Source organism: Lepeophtheirus salmonis, chromosome 14 (assembly GCF_016086655.4).
Source record: "Lepeophtheirus salmonis chromosome 14, UVic_Lsal_1.4, whole genome shotgun sequence".
Taxonomy (NCBI): Eukaryota; Metazoa; Arthropoda; class Copepoda; order Siphonostomatoida; family Caligidae; genus Lepeophtheirus; species Lepeophtheirus salmonis.
Window position 1 is genome coordinate 28,119,416 of NC_052144.2, and position 16,571 is coordinate 28,135,986.

The 16,571-nt window shown below is 32.7% G+C and overlaps 1 protein-coding gene across 1 annotated transcript in view; it reads right to left on the reverse strand.

Moving 5' to 3' along the window:
• Nucleotides 1–6,551: 6,551 nt before the first annotated feature.
• LOC121129904 (uncharacterized) overlaps nucleotides 6,552–16,571 on the reverse strand; it is a 47,844-nt gene continuing 37,824 nt past the window's right edge. The window contains exons 2-3 of the mRNA XM_040725613.2: nucleotides 8,161–8,325; nucleotides 6,552–8,092 (exon numbers count right to left, since the gene is read on the reverse strand). Coding sequence (XP_040581547.1) covers nucleotides 7,116–8,092; nucleotides 8,161–8,299 — 1,116 coding nt within the window. The 5' untranslated portion in view covers nucleotides 8,300–8,325 and the 3' untranslated portion in view covers nucleotides 6,552–7,115. The remainder of the gene's footprint in view (nucleotides 8,093–8,160; nucleotides 8,326–16,571) is intronic.

Consider the following 16,571-nt stretch of genomic DNA (forward strand, 5'->3'; position numbering starts at 1 on the left):
GTACTATACTAATATCTACCTATATTCATAGGTAATTCTCATTAGTTATTCTGCACCTTGATGATAAATCCTCTACATATTCCATAAATAATAAATATACTTAAAGAAAGGAATAAAGATCCATTAGATCCAATATTCAAGCCAGATTGGAGGCTATCTTTTCAGTATTCAGCTAAAGTCCGAGTCCTCATGCTCCCGAATATTCTGTTTTCTGAGTCCAATTTATCATACTATGGGTACATGGGAAAATAAGTTATTTTCTGGATATACCGGGTAGTGCGAAATGGATGTACCACTACACTATATTAATTTTTCGAGGTATAGTGATTGTAATTAGTAAATTTCCGATGTTTCAAGAAACAGCCGATGTTTTAAGCAATCGCCTCTATCAAAAATGATAGAGGCAAAAAGAAATCAGATTGCTGCTTTGATTTTCACCAGTCCCAGCATACTTGAAATTGTCAAGATTGTTGGGATCGAGAGGCACACCATCTACAGGGTCAGAAAGCCCATGAGAGGAAAAGCCTTAAAATCGAGCCAAGTAGTGGAAGGCCGGCCAAACTGACTCCAGAAGTGCCCAAGAAGGCGTTTGATGCCAAGCCCACCATGTCCATGGCCAAATTTGTCAAAAATAAGTCAGTGGCTCCCTCCACCGTATCAAGGGCGATCAAGGCCACCGGGAGAAAGTTCAAGAGGTACGTGGAAAGAGCACTAATGACTCAACAGCAGCAAGATGTCATTTTGGAGCGGTCCAATCACCTCCTTAACGACCTGAAGCATCAAGGCAACTGTGCGATCTTCTTCTCGGATGAAAAAACATTCACTGCCGATCCCGTCTTCAACAAGCAGAAAAATCGGGTTATTTGCATTAAAGGCCATTCTGAAGACCTCCGACACGTATCCAAGACAGGTGGGCGGGTTCCCCATTCTGCAGGAAGACATAGGACGCCTTCCTGACTCCTCGGTGATTTAGAAGACCAAGGTACTACTGTAGGTCCTCAAGATCGTCAATAAGTCCTCCATGGAGAAGGAGGGGAAGCTCATGCGAAGGGACTACATTGCCAGAGTGTGATCCACCTTCGGTGGCTGCCCGAAGGCCGTCATTGAGAGTAATGGAGGTCAAATTTATAAATAATATCTGTCATTGTGTGTTAATAAATGTCTTTGAATAATCTATATTTTTTTTTAAAAAAAAAAAGATAATAATATCAGCTTGAGAGGGGAAAAAATCTTCTTCAGGTTCCCACCAAAAAAACTTGCACGGAAAAAAATGCTTAGAATTTACACCTCATAGTATAAGTTTTCTTTTCTTTTTTTGAATACGAGGCGCTGAGCTTTAACTACACACGCCCGTTCCTAAACCTAATCTAAAGTGACGTTCATCATTTTTCATGGGTCCTTCCCTTTTCTTTTTAAAAATTAGGTGCTGAGCTTAGCTACACACACTCGCTATTCAAAATGAGTCCTCCCAAACAATCAATTAAACAAAAAATCATAGAGACAAGTCTAGCTTTATTTACGTTGATTTTACCCTAAAATGTGTTCTTCGTGGTTATACAATATTTTGATATTGTAGATAAAAGTTAACTATTACAATGGACAACGTATGATATTTTTTTCTAACTTTCTTGTCACTGCTCGATCCAAAAAAAAGAAAAGAAAAAGCTTATATTTAGACATTTCATGGAAATTTTCAGTATTTATTACTTTGATTTTATCTCGCTGTTACTGCAATTACAATATTTTCCATGCATTAATGCTATTTTAAATGTAAAAGGTTCTCCTCTTTATATGTTTTATATAATCATATAAAAGAAAGCAGATATTGCACATTTATTTATAAGTAAAGAAGGCACTTATCTTATGAAAAAAACAATAGTTTTCCGGTTAGAAAAGAAAAATCGGTTATTACATGTGTTTTTTCTTCTTTTTTTAATTTTTGTCGTAGAGTTAACTTCTCCATCTACTTTATCGGATAATCGGATATTGGAGGTATCCATCGAATACATGGTATCATATCGCCGAACTGGGTCCATGATATTCTTTACAGAGACAGAGTTGGAAACACAGACATGATCCTTTATAAATTATATTAATTATTATTACAACAAAAGTAGGAGTGATGATTCTTCTTTTTCTTTATTCAATTTCTTCTTCTACTTTATGTACATACAATGTGTGCCTGTTCCTTCTTCTATTCGTTTTTATAAAATAATTAGAGATCCTTCATTTCAAGGATTCCCCTGGGTAGAAGAGTTGGTAGGTTGTATTGTGAATTTTAGCCCCCCAAGAGATAAATATTCAAACAGCATTTGCACTCCTATGTATATGTATCTCCTATATTTTGTTATTTCATGGTGAACTTTGAAGAAGGTTGATATGCTCTCATATCCATTTTTATGCAGCTTCATAGTAACGAAAAAGTGTATTTAATTAAGAAACATGATTCAAATAACGTCCGAAATTAAATTTGTTGATTTAAAACTCATATTCTCTTTTGCCTTCAACTTCTTCTTGATGATTGAGTCAGTGTTCTCCTCATCCTCCTCTAACCTCTGTCTGATCCTTTGGGAGAATAGTATTTGTACCCCAAGTGAGTTAGCAATCTCCTTGTTCGTCATTTTGCCCTTTGAGTTCACCAAAGTCATCATAACGACGCAACATCTCTACTCTTCATTACATTCAAAATTATCTAATTGTCCGTATGCAGAATCCATCGTCAGTTACATGCAAATTTCATTCTTTCAGAAATCAAACAAAATCAAACATGGAAATTAATAAACAAAGCGAAACAGAGTGTGGCCATCTTGCACCAAAATAATACAACTTCCTGGAATGATAATTTTATTTAATATAAAATATAGATATATGTTACTCCCATAGAGGGTGCTTTGGATTTTTTTTCTCAGCATGCGCCTTTTTTTAACAACTACCTACATACTGTCGAACCACCTTCTAGATAATATATATTTTTTATAACTCATGCTCTATTAACAACAGACAAATTTACTTTTAATAGAAAGAGAGTTTTGATAGTTATATATATTAGCATTTATGGTCTTGAAGGGTTAATAACGCATCATGTGTAGATTTCTAGACTAAACTCATTGTTACATCAAAGCTATCATTTATATTTGAACTTTGAAGAACGTTGATATGCTCTCATATCTATTTTTAAGCAGCCCCATAATAATGTTAAAGTATATTTAATATAATCTATATTAATAACTTACAAAGATTATCTCTATGTATATTTGAATGAAAAACAGTCATTTATCATCTAAGAAACAACCATGTAGTCATATTAATGAAATATCGCAGGCGTTTTGCATTTAATATTAAGTAAATGTATAGGGGCAGTGTGACTATATATAAAGGTGAGGCAACAAGGATCTTCTAAGGCAGTCTGGTTGTGTTAGCTGACTGAACTGACGTAGTGACGTCACTTTTGCAGCATTTCAGATAATTTCATTGAAGTGAAGTGCACTAATTTGGATCTGTTTAACAAAAATGGCATCATCTCGAGGTTCAAAGCATGTTTGCGCAATGAACTACTATCCGAATCCACGGGATGCCCAGTAATTTGTATTTCCTCATAAAAATAAGATGCTCCAGCGTCTTTGGATCTCAGTCTGCAGGAGAAAAGACCCAATTAATATTAAGAATGACAATATTTGTGATAGGCATTTTACAGCCAATGATTTTGAGCAGAATCTCTAGGCCAATCCTCCAGAGATATTCGTAAGAAAACTCCCAAAAAGAAAGAGCTTGTGAAACAACTGTTGGAAGTAAATAAGGTCCACGAAACCAGTATGGACTCTGAAACAGAGACTGATAATGAAGGGCCCATGGGAATTTGTAGCTGGATCACTGAGTCCCAACAAGAGCGTTTTACCAAGACGCAATGCACTCAGATTCACGTTTACAAATTCAAAAAAGGAGTCCAGAGTGAGGAAGCACATGGGCCTTTACTTTTGGAGTGCAAATGAAAAAATTGCAAATAGAACTTTCTTTAACGAAAAGGGGATTGTGTTGGTACAAAACAATGTCCAAGTTACTAAACTCAAAGGAGTTTAAACAAAATTTCATAAGAACCACCCTAGAAAAGAAACACTCCAAAATCCGAGTAAGAAAAAGTATAGATCTCTTAAAGAAGCACAATCGAAGATACTCAAAAGATAATGTAACCACTGCCCTCATCTTACGAAGCATTCGTTCTCGATCCTTTGAGCATTTACGTTCCAGGAACCTTTTTCCATTACCCAGTTGTCAGACTCAATAAATCTTTGTACAAGATTTAAGTGTTAACCTGGCTTCCTCGATGATAGTACCCCAATTCTCTTTGAAAAAGGTGATTATTTCAGAAGAATATCAAGAGCTGATGGCGGTTTTGTATTTCTATGCGATGGAAGTTAGAAGGACGTTTGAAATTTCCTCCAAACTTAAATAAATATTTGGTCCTTGGAAAATGCAGGTTGCAGTAGTGAGAGGGATTTTATCATACGTGGAAGCAACCAATAAATGTGAAATTCGACACACATACGAAAAAGAAATTATTGTTCTCCATCATTGAGAAGCTTGAACAAGTTAGAATTTTAATAAAATTCATTGCTTTTGATTTAGGCAACAAATCATTAATCACCCCAGTTACAGTTCTCTCTGGAAAACTTTTCATTTGAAAATCCTATGGATAAAAAATGCCAAATTTATGCCTTCCCTGACTGTCTTCATTTGCTCAAATTATTTTGAAAATCATTTATTAAATCATGGATTTTATTGTCAATGATTTGGATGGTAACTTTGCAAGTTTAACTGAATATGACTTCCAAGACTTTCTTGAATAAGATTGTGGTGAGTTGAGAATAACCTTCAAAGTGACTAAAGAATCCCATCTTGAACGTAATGGAAATGAAAGACAATGAGTTAGAACTATGGCGCAGCTTTTATCTAACACAATGTCCAAAGCAATTTTATTCCTTTATGGGCACAAGAAAGGATCTCATTCTAGAGTTATTCAAATAGTTCATGATTGGTTTGACTGTATGAATGCTAGTAGATTATACAACAACAAAAAAACTTTATTGTGGGTTTGGTCTATATTTGGAAGAACAGATGCATGCTTTCAACGAAATAGCTCACCTAACATTCTTTTTTATATATATACATACAGATTTTCTAGCCTAAGGTAGTGACGTAAAAGATGATTCTTCTGCCCGGCGAGCTTTTTCCAATGTTAATTTTTCCAGGTGGAGTTATCCCACTGTAAACTTTCCAAATTCAAATTTTGCAAAGGCAAGCATTCCAAGGTCCCTTTACAAAACTTATTCCCCTAAAATATTAAGAACAATTTCGTTCTCGTTTAGTTTGTGTTCAATTTGTTTCTTCGCAGTTTTCGAGTATTTTTTATCATAAATTATTTTATTACAATATTTATGTAATTATAGGACTCAAGTAACACATCCGTCGTTTTTTATCTCTTGACGGAAATAATTAATAATTTTTTTTGGTATTTTCATAACATAGAAAAGTAATAGCTATTTAAATACCAGTAAGAAATAACAATACATACGGATCGGAATCGCAAATTATACATTATTTTCCCTGTGCAGATTCCGATTCCAGAAAAAATACCCGATTCTACTATTTCCGACTCCGATTAATCGTCCTATCACTCGTTTTTGTATAAGGTTGTAGAGTGAGGGAAGGGCAGTTGTATGTGGGCACTGGAGAAAAGTGATGAATGGAAGGCGGATATGAATTAGTTATGGATTATAAATGACGTCATCATAAACCTTTAATAATGAGTAGGAATTGAGTTCCGATCCGTGGATCTTATTTATAACTTGGGAAATAGAAGTAAATCCCGTAATTAGTCTTCATCTTCTTCATTGTCTATCACTACTCGCTCTTACAAACTCGTTTCTTTGTGACAATTAACCATCGTCCTATTACGACGAGGATTTTGTATTCTGACAAAATGCAAAAAAAAATATATGTATTTTCAAGGCCCTCTCGAAATAAAGAATCTTATTTAGGGATTGATAAATAGTAAATACAAGAGACCATTTATCTGTAAAGTTGTTCACAATGAGGATTGAATAGGATTTGGAGAAAATTTCTGTATATCACGTATACAGATATTGTGTCAAGTCAACATATCAAGATCAGTTAATTGAACTAATCTCATCATAAACCCAAAAAAACATCGTTGGTAATATATTTGAATTTGATCAATATATTATATAGTATTAAAACTATGTATGTGAGTTTTTGTATGTATGATGTACGTTTCACATTTTGAGTTACATACATAGGGATATGTTTAACTCTGATCAGAGCAAAATTCTGGGCTCTGCAAGGAAAGTGTGATTTTTTGCTAATAAGTTGATTTTTTTCATAAAACAAGATCGATTTCCCGTGTCTCAAAAAAATTAAAAATCCAAACAAAACGAATTATTGTACTAACAGAACGTTTATTAAATACGAATTAAAAAGAGAATTACGAAGAGGATGAGCGATTTAATCTTAGTATGCATCTTCAATCTTCATTGATATATTTACCAAAATCAGTTTATTCACAATATATGTTACAATTTCAAGGGTGTCGAAAGGGGGTGCAGGTTTGATTATATTTACATCAAATGGACAGAAGCAACAATAAACGTTGTATACAAGGAGGTTATACAATATAAATTTACCTATTATTTCATTATAGTTTATAGTAAATCGTTTTAGTTTAGAACATAAATAAGCTAAATATAAATAAAATCTTTTTAATTTTTCATTGGTTATCTTTAAGATAGCGAGCTCGTGCTAGTATTTTGTAAAATTAAAATTTCCAATAAGTATTAGGTACGATGAAAATAGTTTAAATTTCATAAATCAATTATAAATATATTTTTTGTTAAATTATAAACATATTTTTTGTTAAATTATAAACATATTTTTTGTTAAATTATAAACATATTTTTTGTTAAATTATAAACATATTTTTTGTTAAATTATAAACATATTTTTTGTTAAATTAAAAATACATATAAGTATTACAATGAAAAGATTTATTCAAGTACATCACTGACAATAAACAGGGAAATGATTTTCTATTTTTTAAACCTTCAATATTTGACATCAATTTGATTCCTTGAGTATTGAATTAAGGGAATCCATTTCAAAAAATAATTCCTTTTGGGAGAAATTAATGCAAATGACTGTGGATGTCCTGAACTTTTTGTAAAATTAACCAGAGGAGAAGTGTCTTGCTTTTCTATTTCACATTTATTACAATGACTCTTGCCAGGGAATTTGTCATCTTGGACATTATTATTCGATTCATGATCATGTGGTTGAGAATAAGAATCCTCCAATGCTGGAAATGAAATTTTCAAATCTTCATCTTCGTAATCTTCATCAGAAACCTTCAAAGTTCCAGTTGTCATAAATCGAATGGTTAAGAATGATAGAGCAAAGACGACAAAAAATATACAAAGACCTGCAATGGTCAAATAAAGCACCAATTGCACTCGTTCATGTTGCAAATGACTCTGAGCATCGTCTTGGAGTAGAGACACCGTATGACTATAGGGGTGACTATAACTCAAACTATGTATTGGCTTAATTATATGAGGCTTGTTTTTGCTTTCGAGGACACGATGAATTAAAAACTTTTCACCGCCCAGAGACAGAACATCCATGCTTACAAGCTTCGTAATCTGCTCTAAAAGCTGTTTTTCTTTAGATGAGGACGAAGATAAGATTGTAAAATTAAGACATAGGTCATTCCCTGATAAGGTCAAAAAGTTCAAAATGATTTCCCCATGAGTCAACTTAAGCTTGGAGGCAATGTTCTTTATAAGATCATGAGTAAAACTACCTCGTTTTAGAACAGATTTATTTAACATTTGATTGCCCGTCAAATATAAAACATACCAGTGACTTTTGATGTCTTCCAAAGAAACTTCCCGTTCTTTGTATAATATTGTAGGATGAGTTGGTGGATAATCGTCTCTATCTTGGATCTTTCTAGCAGTTAAAGCTTTATTTTTTGTTGCAAGAGACTTATTTTCAGGCGGGTTTAGATGCTTTTGATTTTCATCTGTAATAAAAAATGATTTATTTTTTTTAAATCCCAGGAAATAAAATTAAATAGCCGTCTTAACTTACTGAGTAATCCTAATGTACCATTGAGAGGAGCCACAGAAGAGTTTTTTGAAGCAATTGTAGGCGTGGTGGACAAATGGGGAATTCCATTTGAGATGACAGCGTAGACTGATGACAGCATGATGAATATGATAACCTTCATCTTGTATCAACTTCCTAGATCTTTGTCTGAAATTATAGTCAAACAATATACTTTTGTATGATTTGTGCAAAAGTTGCACTTTATATATCTCCTAACGTTTTATTTAACTTTAATTACCGTCTACCCATAAATAATTACGACTATCATTCATATAATAATTTAATTTTGATTTTTAATGTTACATTTCATTACTTACTTAAATGCAAATGATTCAAATTAGGATACATAATGTTATAATGTATCAGTCCTTAATATACATTACGATTAATGTATTTCATCGGATAATAATAAAAATTCCGAAATCTACGGACTCTTAAAACATATTTGATGACTCAAAACTCTAAAAATAACATTGAAAATGGAACGACGTAGCTCAATAGACAACGCGCTCGAATGAAATTATTCTCTTGAGCTCAATGTGCATATGTTCGATACACAGTCGTTCCTGGGGAAGGAAATATAGTGAATGCTAGAAGCTTGAAAGCAAGGGATCAAGCATGTCTGCTACAAATGTGGTAGAAGGACTGGGAAATTCTTAGAATGACATAACATAAGTTCATCAGGTCATTAGTCATATTTTTATGGGGGGGAAAAGTAGTTATTGGATTTAAATAGTCAAGTATATACCTTTATAAAATAATCAGGTCTGTGAAATTCATAAATCACAGTTTTATTCAACTATGTTATTCCAAAATCAAGACTATCAGAAGCCTCCATTTTAGGTAAATACATACATATATATTTGACAATATGAATCTAATGAATGTCTTGTTGTTGTTTTTTCCCATAAAAATATGACAAATTACCATTTGAAGTTATGTTATACCATTGTAGTAATTTATCAGTTATTCTACCTTATTTGTAGCGGGCAGGCTTGAGCCTTCGCTTCTAGGTTGCTAGTTTTATATGCTTAGTGTATATGGACTTGAAAGGACAATTCCTAGGTCAAGTACAGTAATTTTAATACTATAGTTTTTCCCTGATACTTAATCAGTGCAGGTTCTTCTCACTAATTATAGGAACGCACAAAAAATAAAAAAATACTGTGACAGTATTAAAAAACAGACCGAAATTTGACAAAAAAAAGAAATGGTTATAATTAGAGGGAGCCTCCCGCATTGTTTGAAGTCATTAGGTGTCCACATATAGACAAAAAAATCAGCTGTAATAATAAAGATAAGTACTCCCTTGTTCTATTCTTTACTGATACGACGCTCGTTGCTACATTATTTATTCTTAGATCAAGCTGTCACGAAGTGCTAAAAAATTAAGGACACACTCAAAAATAAGACTCCGAAACATAGACAATTTTTCTTTGATTCATATGCATATTAAATATTGTTCCAATATAAAATTTTTCATACTTTATCCTCTAGAACAGTGGTTCTTAACCTGGGTTCGATGAGACACTCTCAGAGGTTCGGCAAGCCCCCCGCATACGCTGACACTACTGTCAATCGGGGCAACCTGCTTTCAGTGCGAGTATGCCGCGACAGCGTTGCATCGCTCAGAGCGGGGGTGGGGGATATTAACATGAAAAACAAGGGGAGGCCTGCTTTTAGATTCAAAAAAGTTTCTTCTCCTTGTTACACAAAATAAATACAACCCATTCGTGTTATTTGTGACGTTATGCTCCGCTTTTCACACAATCGGCTGCAAGTGATCATGTGATATATGTGCTGCAGGGAATTTGGTGCACTTAGTAGTCAACTTGTGGCTGTAGTGTTTCTACGTCATTTTTTATTTTCTTTTAATCTTTCAATCTCTTCTTAGTAACTATGTCGTTGGCAACAAAGGCCTTGACTCCAAAAGTAGGACAAGTATTTAAAGTTATTGTTGATGTGTGAACTACGTGAGAAATAGTGCTATGAATCACTGCATCTTCAAAAGTTGTGTAATTAAATGGGCTTGGAATTCGATGTACTTCTGTACCATTCTAATGTTCGGTGATCATCCAGGGTTATCCAAAGGTGCTGAATCGTGTTTTTGCCATACATGTAGAATAATATCTTTTTTATCGAGAGTAGGGACATTGTTGGGTAGGTTACTTTGAAAAATTATGAGTCCTTTCTTACTTTGGCGTACATGGCAGATATTTTCCATGATCTCAATCAACAGATGCAGGGCGGTGGAGTCAGCATCATCGAAGCAGAAGAAAATCTGGAGGCATTTAAAAAAAGCTATCTTTTATGAAACGACGAACAGAGAATGATAAATTTGCAAACTTTCCCCTCTGGACGACCGTTTTAGTCAGATCGAACATGTGGCTAAAATTGGCGATATTTTTGTACCTGAAGAGCTGGAGCAAGCAATTGCCCTGCACTTAAAAGAGCTTGAAAAGTATATCGACGGATACTCCCACACCATAGGATCATATCCACTATGGTTGAGACAAGAGTTCACGTTTAGTGTTGAAACAATAGACGTGAACGATGAATATCTCGATGAAATCATTGAACTTTAGCAGATACAGATTCAATAGCAACTCTTCAGAACAATAACACTGTCAACTTTTTGGTGTAGCAAATTGAACCATGCCCTCTTATTGCAAAGAAAGCCCTGGAGATACTCATACCATTTGTAACAACAGATATCTTTGAGAAATCCTTCTCGAGGATGGTCGACATAAAAACGAAGAAAAGGAACAGACTCTGTTCCGAAAAGCGCACAAGCCAAGTTAAAGCCAAGCATTTCTGTGCTTGCGTCTGAAAAGCAACAGCAAAACATTTGATTGATTTGCAGCAAATACTCATTGAGTTATGCATTTGTGTGAAATGCATGTTTTGTAGGTTTTGTTCTTTGAACACAGTTATTTTTAGTTGCAACGGATGTATGGTTCATTTTGTGCCTTAATAAAATATATACCGATATTCTGAGGAAATGATATTTTATTTTTCCAATCAAGAAGGTGAATGGACTGATGAAGCTTACAGGGTTCAGAACCCCAATAAGGTTAAGAACCACAGCTCTAGAAGTATCTCTCATTTAAGGGGAATGTGTTCTATTATAGAAAGTATGTTTTAAGAATTTATTCCCCCTGACCAGTGGCCATGTGTGAAGCAACACTCTAATTTAACTAATTGTAAGGATAATTTTAGATTTTTTTTTTTTTTTTTTTTTTTAAAGAAAATAAATTTCACATCTTCTTTCGATTTCAGAATTACAATTTGCTTAACTTAGCTCTTTTTCTAACAATTGTGCACATCGTTAATATACATAAGTATTGTTTAGTTCAATATTCATTTGTTAAGCTATGACTAAAGGAAATATATTCATCAACTAATGTTTTTTTCTAAACTGCTTGTACATGCAGACAATATATTGTAATTTTGGGAACCCCATACTTGGCCCTCTAACTCCCCCTATATGAATCCCATGGGTTACTCTTTTACAGGGAAAGCTGTAAAGAAAGGGCTCTGCCAATTCAAACAACAGCATCGACTCCTTGAAGGCTTCCATCATCAAGTACTAGTACCCACTGACGTGTCAAAGCCTCCAAATCCTATAGGTCACGTATCGAGCGAATGGTTTGGCGAAAATGGCATATAAACTCAATGATTTTTTTTCTTTAGTATTAGCAGAACTAGTAAATAAAATTTCAAACCTCCACTTACTTCCTTTATTGATCAAAATTAAATTAAATGTAGTCCAGATTTACCTGAACGGCCCTGTATTAGTGTAAGCAAATGTGTATCGTGTCAAAAACTAAAATTTTGTTATTAAAATACATGAAATTAATCTTGTCAATGAAATAAAAACTCTCTTTGACACTATTAATTTGATTTATGTCATCATTTTAAACAAAGTCACGTCTCTACATGGAGGAACATTATAATTTGATTTATTTTCCGGTATTTTATAGCCAGTTTTCTCATGATGGTGAACTTGGGGAATTGTATATATTTTTTAAATGATACATACTATAAAAAGTTTAATATTTTTGGAATTATTTATACGATTGTTTTAATGCTATTATTTCTATATATTAAGATAAAAGAAAAATAAATAAACACGACAGTGGTTCCACTGGATTATGTGTTATTAAAATATAGTTAGACAAAATGGATTATTAATGTTGGACAATACTCATGGATTGACAGACAGGTATTAGCATGATATAATTTTTTTAGGGTTGTTTCTGTTGTCAATAAATATGCATATACATTTATTCAATAAAGCAATCATTGGCAGGGAAATTTTTTAGTGATGGGACGGTTCCAAAAAATAATCCCTATGCCGATTCTGATGCTATTCTAGTAAAAATTTCCGACGCGATTCCAGTAAAAATTCCCGATTCAGATTCTTTAATATTTAAGAAAAAACTGTTTTGCTATCAGGGGCGTACATAAGATTATATTATATTAGGGGGGTTAGTATTTGGATTTAAAAATTAAAAAAAAAAATCAAAATATCATTTTTTTTTTTTTTCATTGGCAAAAAATTTAATTTGAAAAATAGAATTTGATATATATTTTTTTCAAAAATCCACAACTATTTACAAAAAATAATTTTTTGGGTAAAAAAAATCAAAACCCCAAACCCGTTCACAAAAATTTAATTTTTTCGAATAAAATTTCCAAAATTCACAGCTATTCACAAAAATCATATTTTTTCTAGACAAATCTCCAAAATTCATGTCTGAAATTCAACAACATAATATTCAAACTTACGAAGTTCAGCAACATAACTTTCAAATTCAATCTTCTAAATCCCTTTACAAATAGATAATGTCGTTAAAAAAAAGTAATTTTCAAAAAAGTAAAAAAAACGCCCCTTGAGATTGAAACTTTAAAAACACATTTTTTTTCTTTAAAATACAACAAAAGATTGAATTAACATATCCCCCTACAAATTGGACACTCTATTACACACGCTAAAATAGAAATTTAGAAGAAGTTGACCTTTTTCGTGATATTTGACCTATTTCGTGATATTTGACTTTTTTTATGACCTTAAAACTGTACTTTATAACCATAAAATATTATATAACTATTGCTTAAGTCATAAAAAGACTTTAATGATCACAACATTTTCGGGTTTCTTCATATTACTTTGAAAAAATATTAAAAAAATACGCATTCATGGGTTAAAAATTAATTTTGTGGATAAGGGCTTGGCCGGAAATTATTATTATTATTCTTTTTGCATCCAAAAAGTTGGGCTAAAATTGAATTTTATTTTAACACGCCCCCTAGTTACATATTGAAATGTAATTGTATCATACTAGAAAAATATACATAATTATTCGATGAAAAAAAACCTATAAGTCATTTCTTGGTGTTCTCATAACTTGGCTTCATATCCATTGTAAATATGAATTCACAGTCCTACATATACAACATTCAGGATTCGAGTCCTTTGAGAATCTACGTAAAGCAGCTATTCTCGTTCTCTTTGACAAGAACATGGTCTATGAAGAGACTAAGACCATCATTTTATTGGAATTTACGATTGCTCCAACTTTACTGAGCTTCACAGTTTTCCTAGCGCTCTCCAGCCACACGACCTTTGACTACTTCCTTGAAACTTCTCTGTTTTGCCTACCCACAGCTAACCACCTCTTCTTCTGACACATCCTGGAGCATAATGAAGTGGAAATCACTACTTATGTAAAATATTATGTTAATCTTTGTTCGTCAATCTATGAGTGGTGTCCAATAGGAATAATCCATAATGTCTAATGATATTATAGTTGATAGCGGAGAATTAAGTTATTACCATTTCTTCCATTCGAACCGCTGTCGAGTTTGTTTATTTCCCTCTATCTTAATATGTATATATTAGATTGGAAATAGTTATTAAATCAGCTTAAAAGAATCTTGCCATTTTCTTCACTATGTCTCTCCTCTTTATTTTCCCGAAACATTTTTTTCTCTGTCATTTATCCCTAAAATCGTTAGGGGGACTACCACGACACCTTGCGAATAAAATATATCTTCAGTTTGCTCATGGCCTATTGTATCATCGCACGCTTAAAAATGCTCCCATTTTCATTTTTCTTGTACTTACAGACTAAAGCCTTGAACCCAGTATCGAAACACGACCGTTTACCTGAAGAGATACAAGGGTGCAGCGTTTCAATATTTTTTTGCAAGATGTCCCTTTTCATATGACGTCACTCTATTATTATTCTTACTGCCATAGACTGGGATATATATCAAGATGGGCTGTTTGGTCAAATAAATTACTGTCTTGAAATTAGAAAAGGAAAACAGTTGGTAGATTTTCCTTCTTTTCCTTCATTATTTATTAATATTTCTTGTACAACATCTCCCTCTAATAAAGACCTCTATGTTCAAAAATACATAAATTCCTCCAAATCTTCTACAGGATAGTCGTATATTGCTATAAGAACTAATGAGTTCCATAAAAAGACAGAATAATCAACTGAAAGCCCAAGTGAGGAACAGATAGAGTTCTCATAGTCCATCCGGTATCCCTTTATTGAAATTCTGAAGTTCTTTTGTTCTTAAGACAACTCTGTTTCGTCTCTTACTCCAAGAAAAATATTTCATTTATTAGAATCCTTCAGTTTTCTTCATGTATATCCCGCAGAAATAACTTATCTCAATCACAATTCCATTTATAAGATTGAGTTTGTGATGTATAATCTACATGAATAATTACTCATACAACCTGGACCCTTGATTTCTTTATTACATGCGGCCCTCTTTTGTCATCAGAAAACGAGTAGAAGACCATTCTAGACTCATAAAGATAATGTGCGTCTCCTTTCTCGATAGTTTTGTCTGCATTGCCAATGCATATTCTATTCTGCTGATAAGTATATTTGTTTCTCTATAAAAATGTCTCATTTCATTTTGTAAATGTATGTGTCACTAATAATTTGTTAAATCTATTTGTTTTATTGTATATATAACTTCGATATCGTATCATTTGTCCTAGTTATAATTAATATAATTATTATTATTTAAATTTACCCTTACTAATTTAACTTTCTATTATAAGCACACGTTATAATATTTTATTAAATTATTTTAATAATGTTCACTATTTCAATGTAACGATAAAAACGTCATACTATGTAATAATTAATATTTCTGTATAATATCGTGCTTCGTACAAATTCAAATAAAGTAAATAATAATTATATTTGAAATATTAGAATTCCCTACTCATCGTGAATGGATCTCTTAAATGATCCAATCTTGTAATATATTTTGCAAGGAAAGAGTCGAATCTTCTCTCTTGAGATGGATGATGAAGTTAGAAGTATTTTTCTTCGAGTTCCTCTATCTGGCTTTGGTCCTATCTTTTGGATAACATATCCGAAGAGTTTTCGTATTTTCGTCTCATCCAAAAATACAAACCCATATTTTCGCAGTTGTAAGTTAAGTTGTATCTGGATTTACGAATAACGATGAACAACTACCTAAATGGTCTCAAAGGGGGTCTTAGCTTCAAATGGTGTGCAAGGTCTTTGTCTAACATCCGTTTCTTCGGGTAAACACTTGGGTATGATCCATGGATTCGAACATGTAGATGGGAAATTTGTTTAAGATAATTTTAGTGTATTTGAAGTATGATAGGATGAAGACGGATTTTATTTCTAAGTGTTAGCCATTAGTTTTTGATTACTCATTGTATAACATATCGTATTAGCGACTTTAAGGGAAGAAATTTAGGAGATCTTAATGTTATTAGATCTATAATATAGAAATATGAAAGTTAATTTTATGAGTTTCACGAAGTAAACCAAGTATTCCTAAATTTGAAAATTTCGAATACTTTTTATATTAACTGTTCTATTGTGATTTGATATATAGAAGATTCGCATTTCTATAGTAGAATCACGTGATTTATATTCTCCAAAACCGTGACTTTAATCAATAGTACCATATGAAGCGCTCCCACTTTTAACACACACTCGCTCGATGCCCATCCCTAGATATATAAAAGAGGGATGATTGATGAAGGACGCCTCACACTCTAAAATTGCTGTGGGGAAATAATAAATTATATTATTCCATATTTTTTTCTTTTTTGAATATCCCACCAAAGATAAAAGAGAAGACGAGTTTTCAACTACACATTTATGATTTATTATTTGTTATTATAATAATTAATAGTAAATGTATAATCTAAGAGATAATGGGTCAATTATTGTCAGAGGTGGAACTTGGACTCCGTAGTTCAATTATAAAAAATATGAAAATATAACGCAGTATAAACATAATCTTTGAGCCCGAATAAACAAGTTAGTAGGTTAATATATTCTTATAAATTTTCTTAGCCAAGCTAAGTCCGTCTT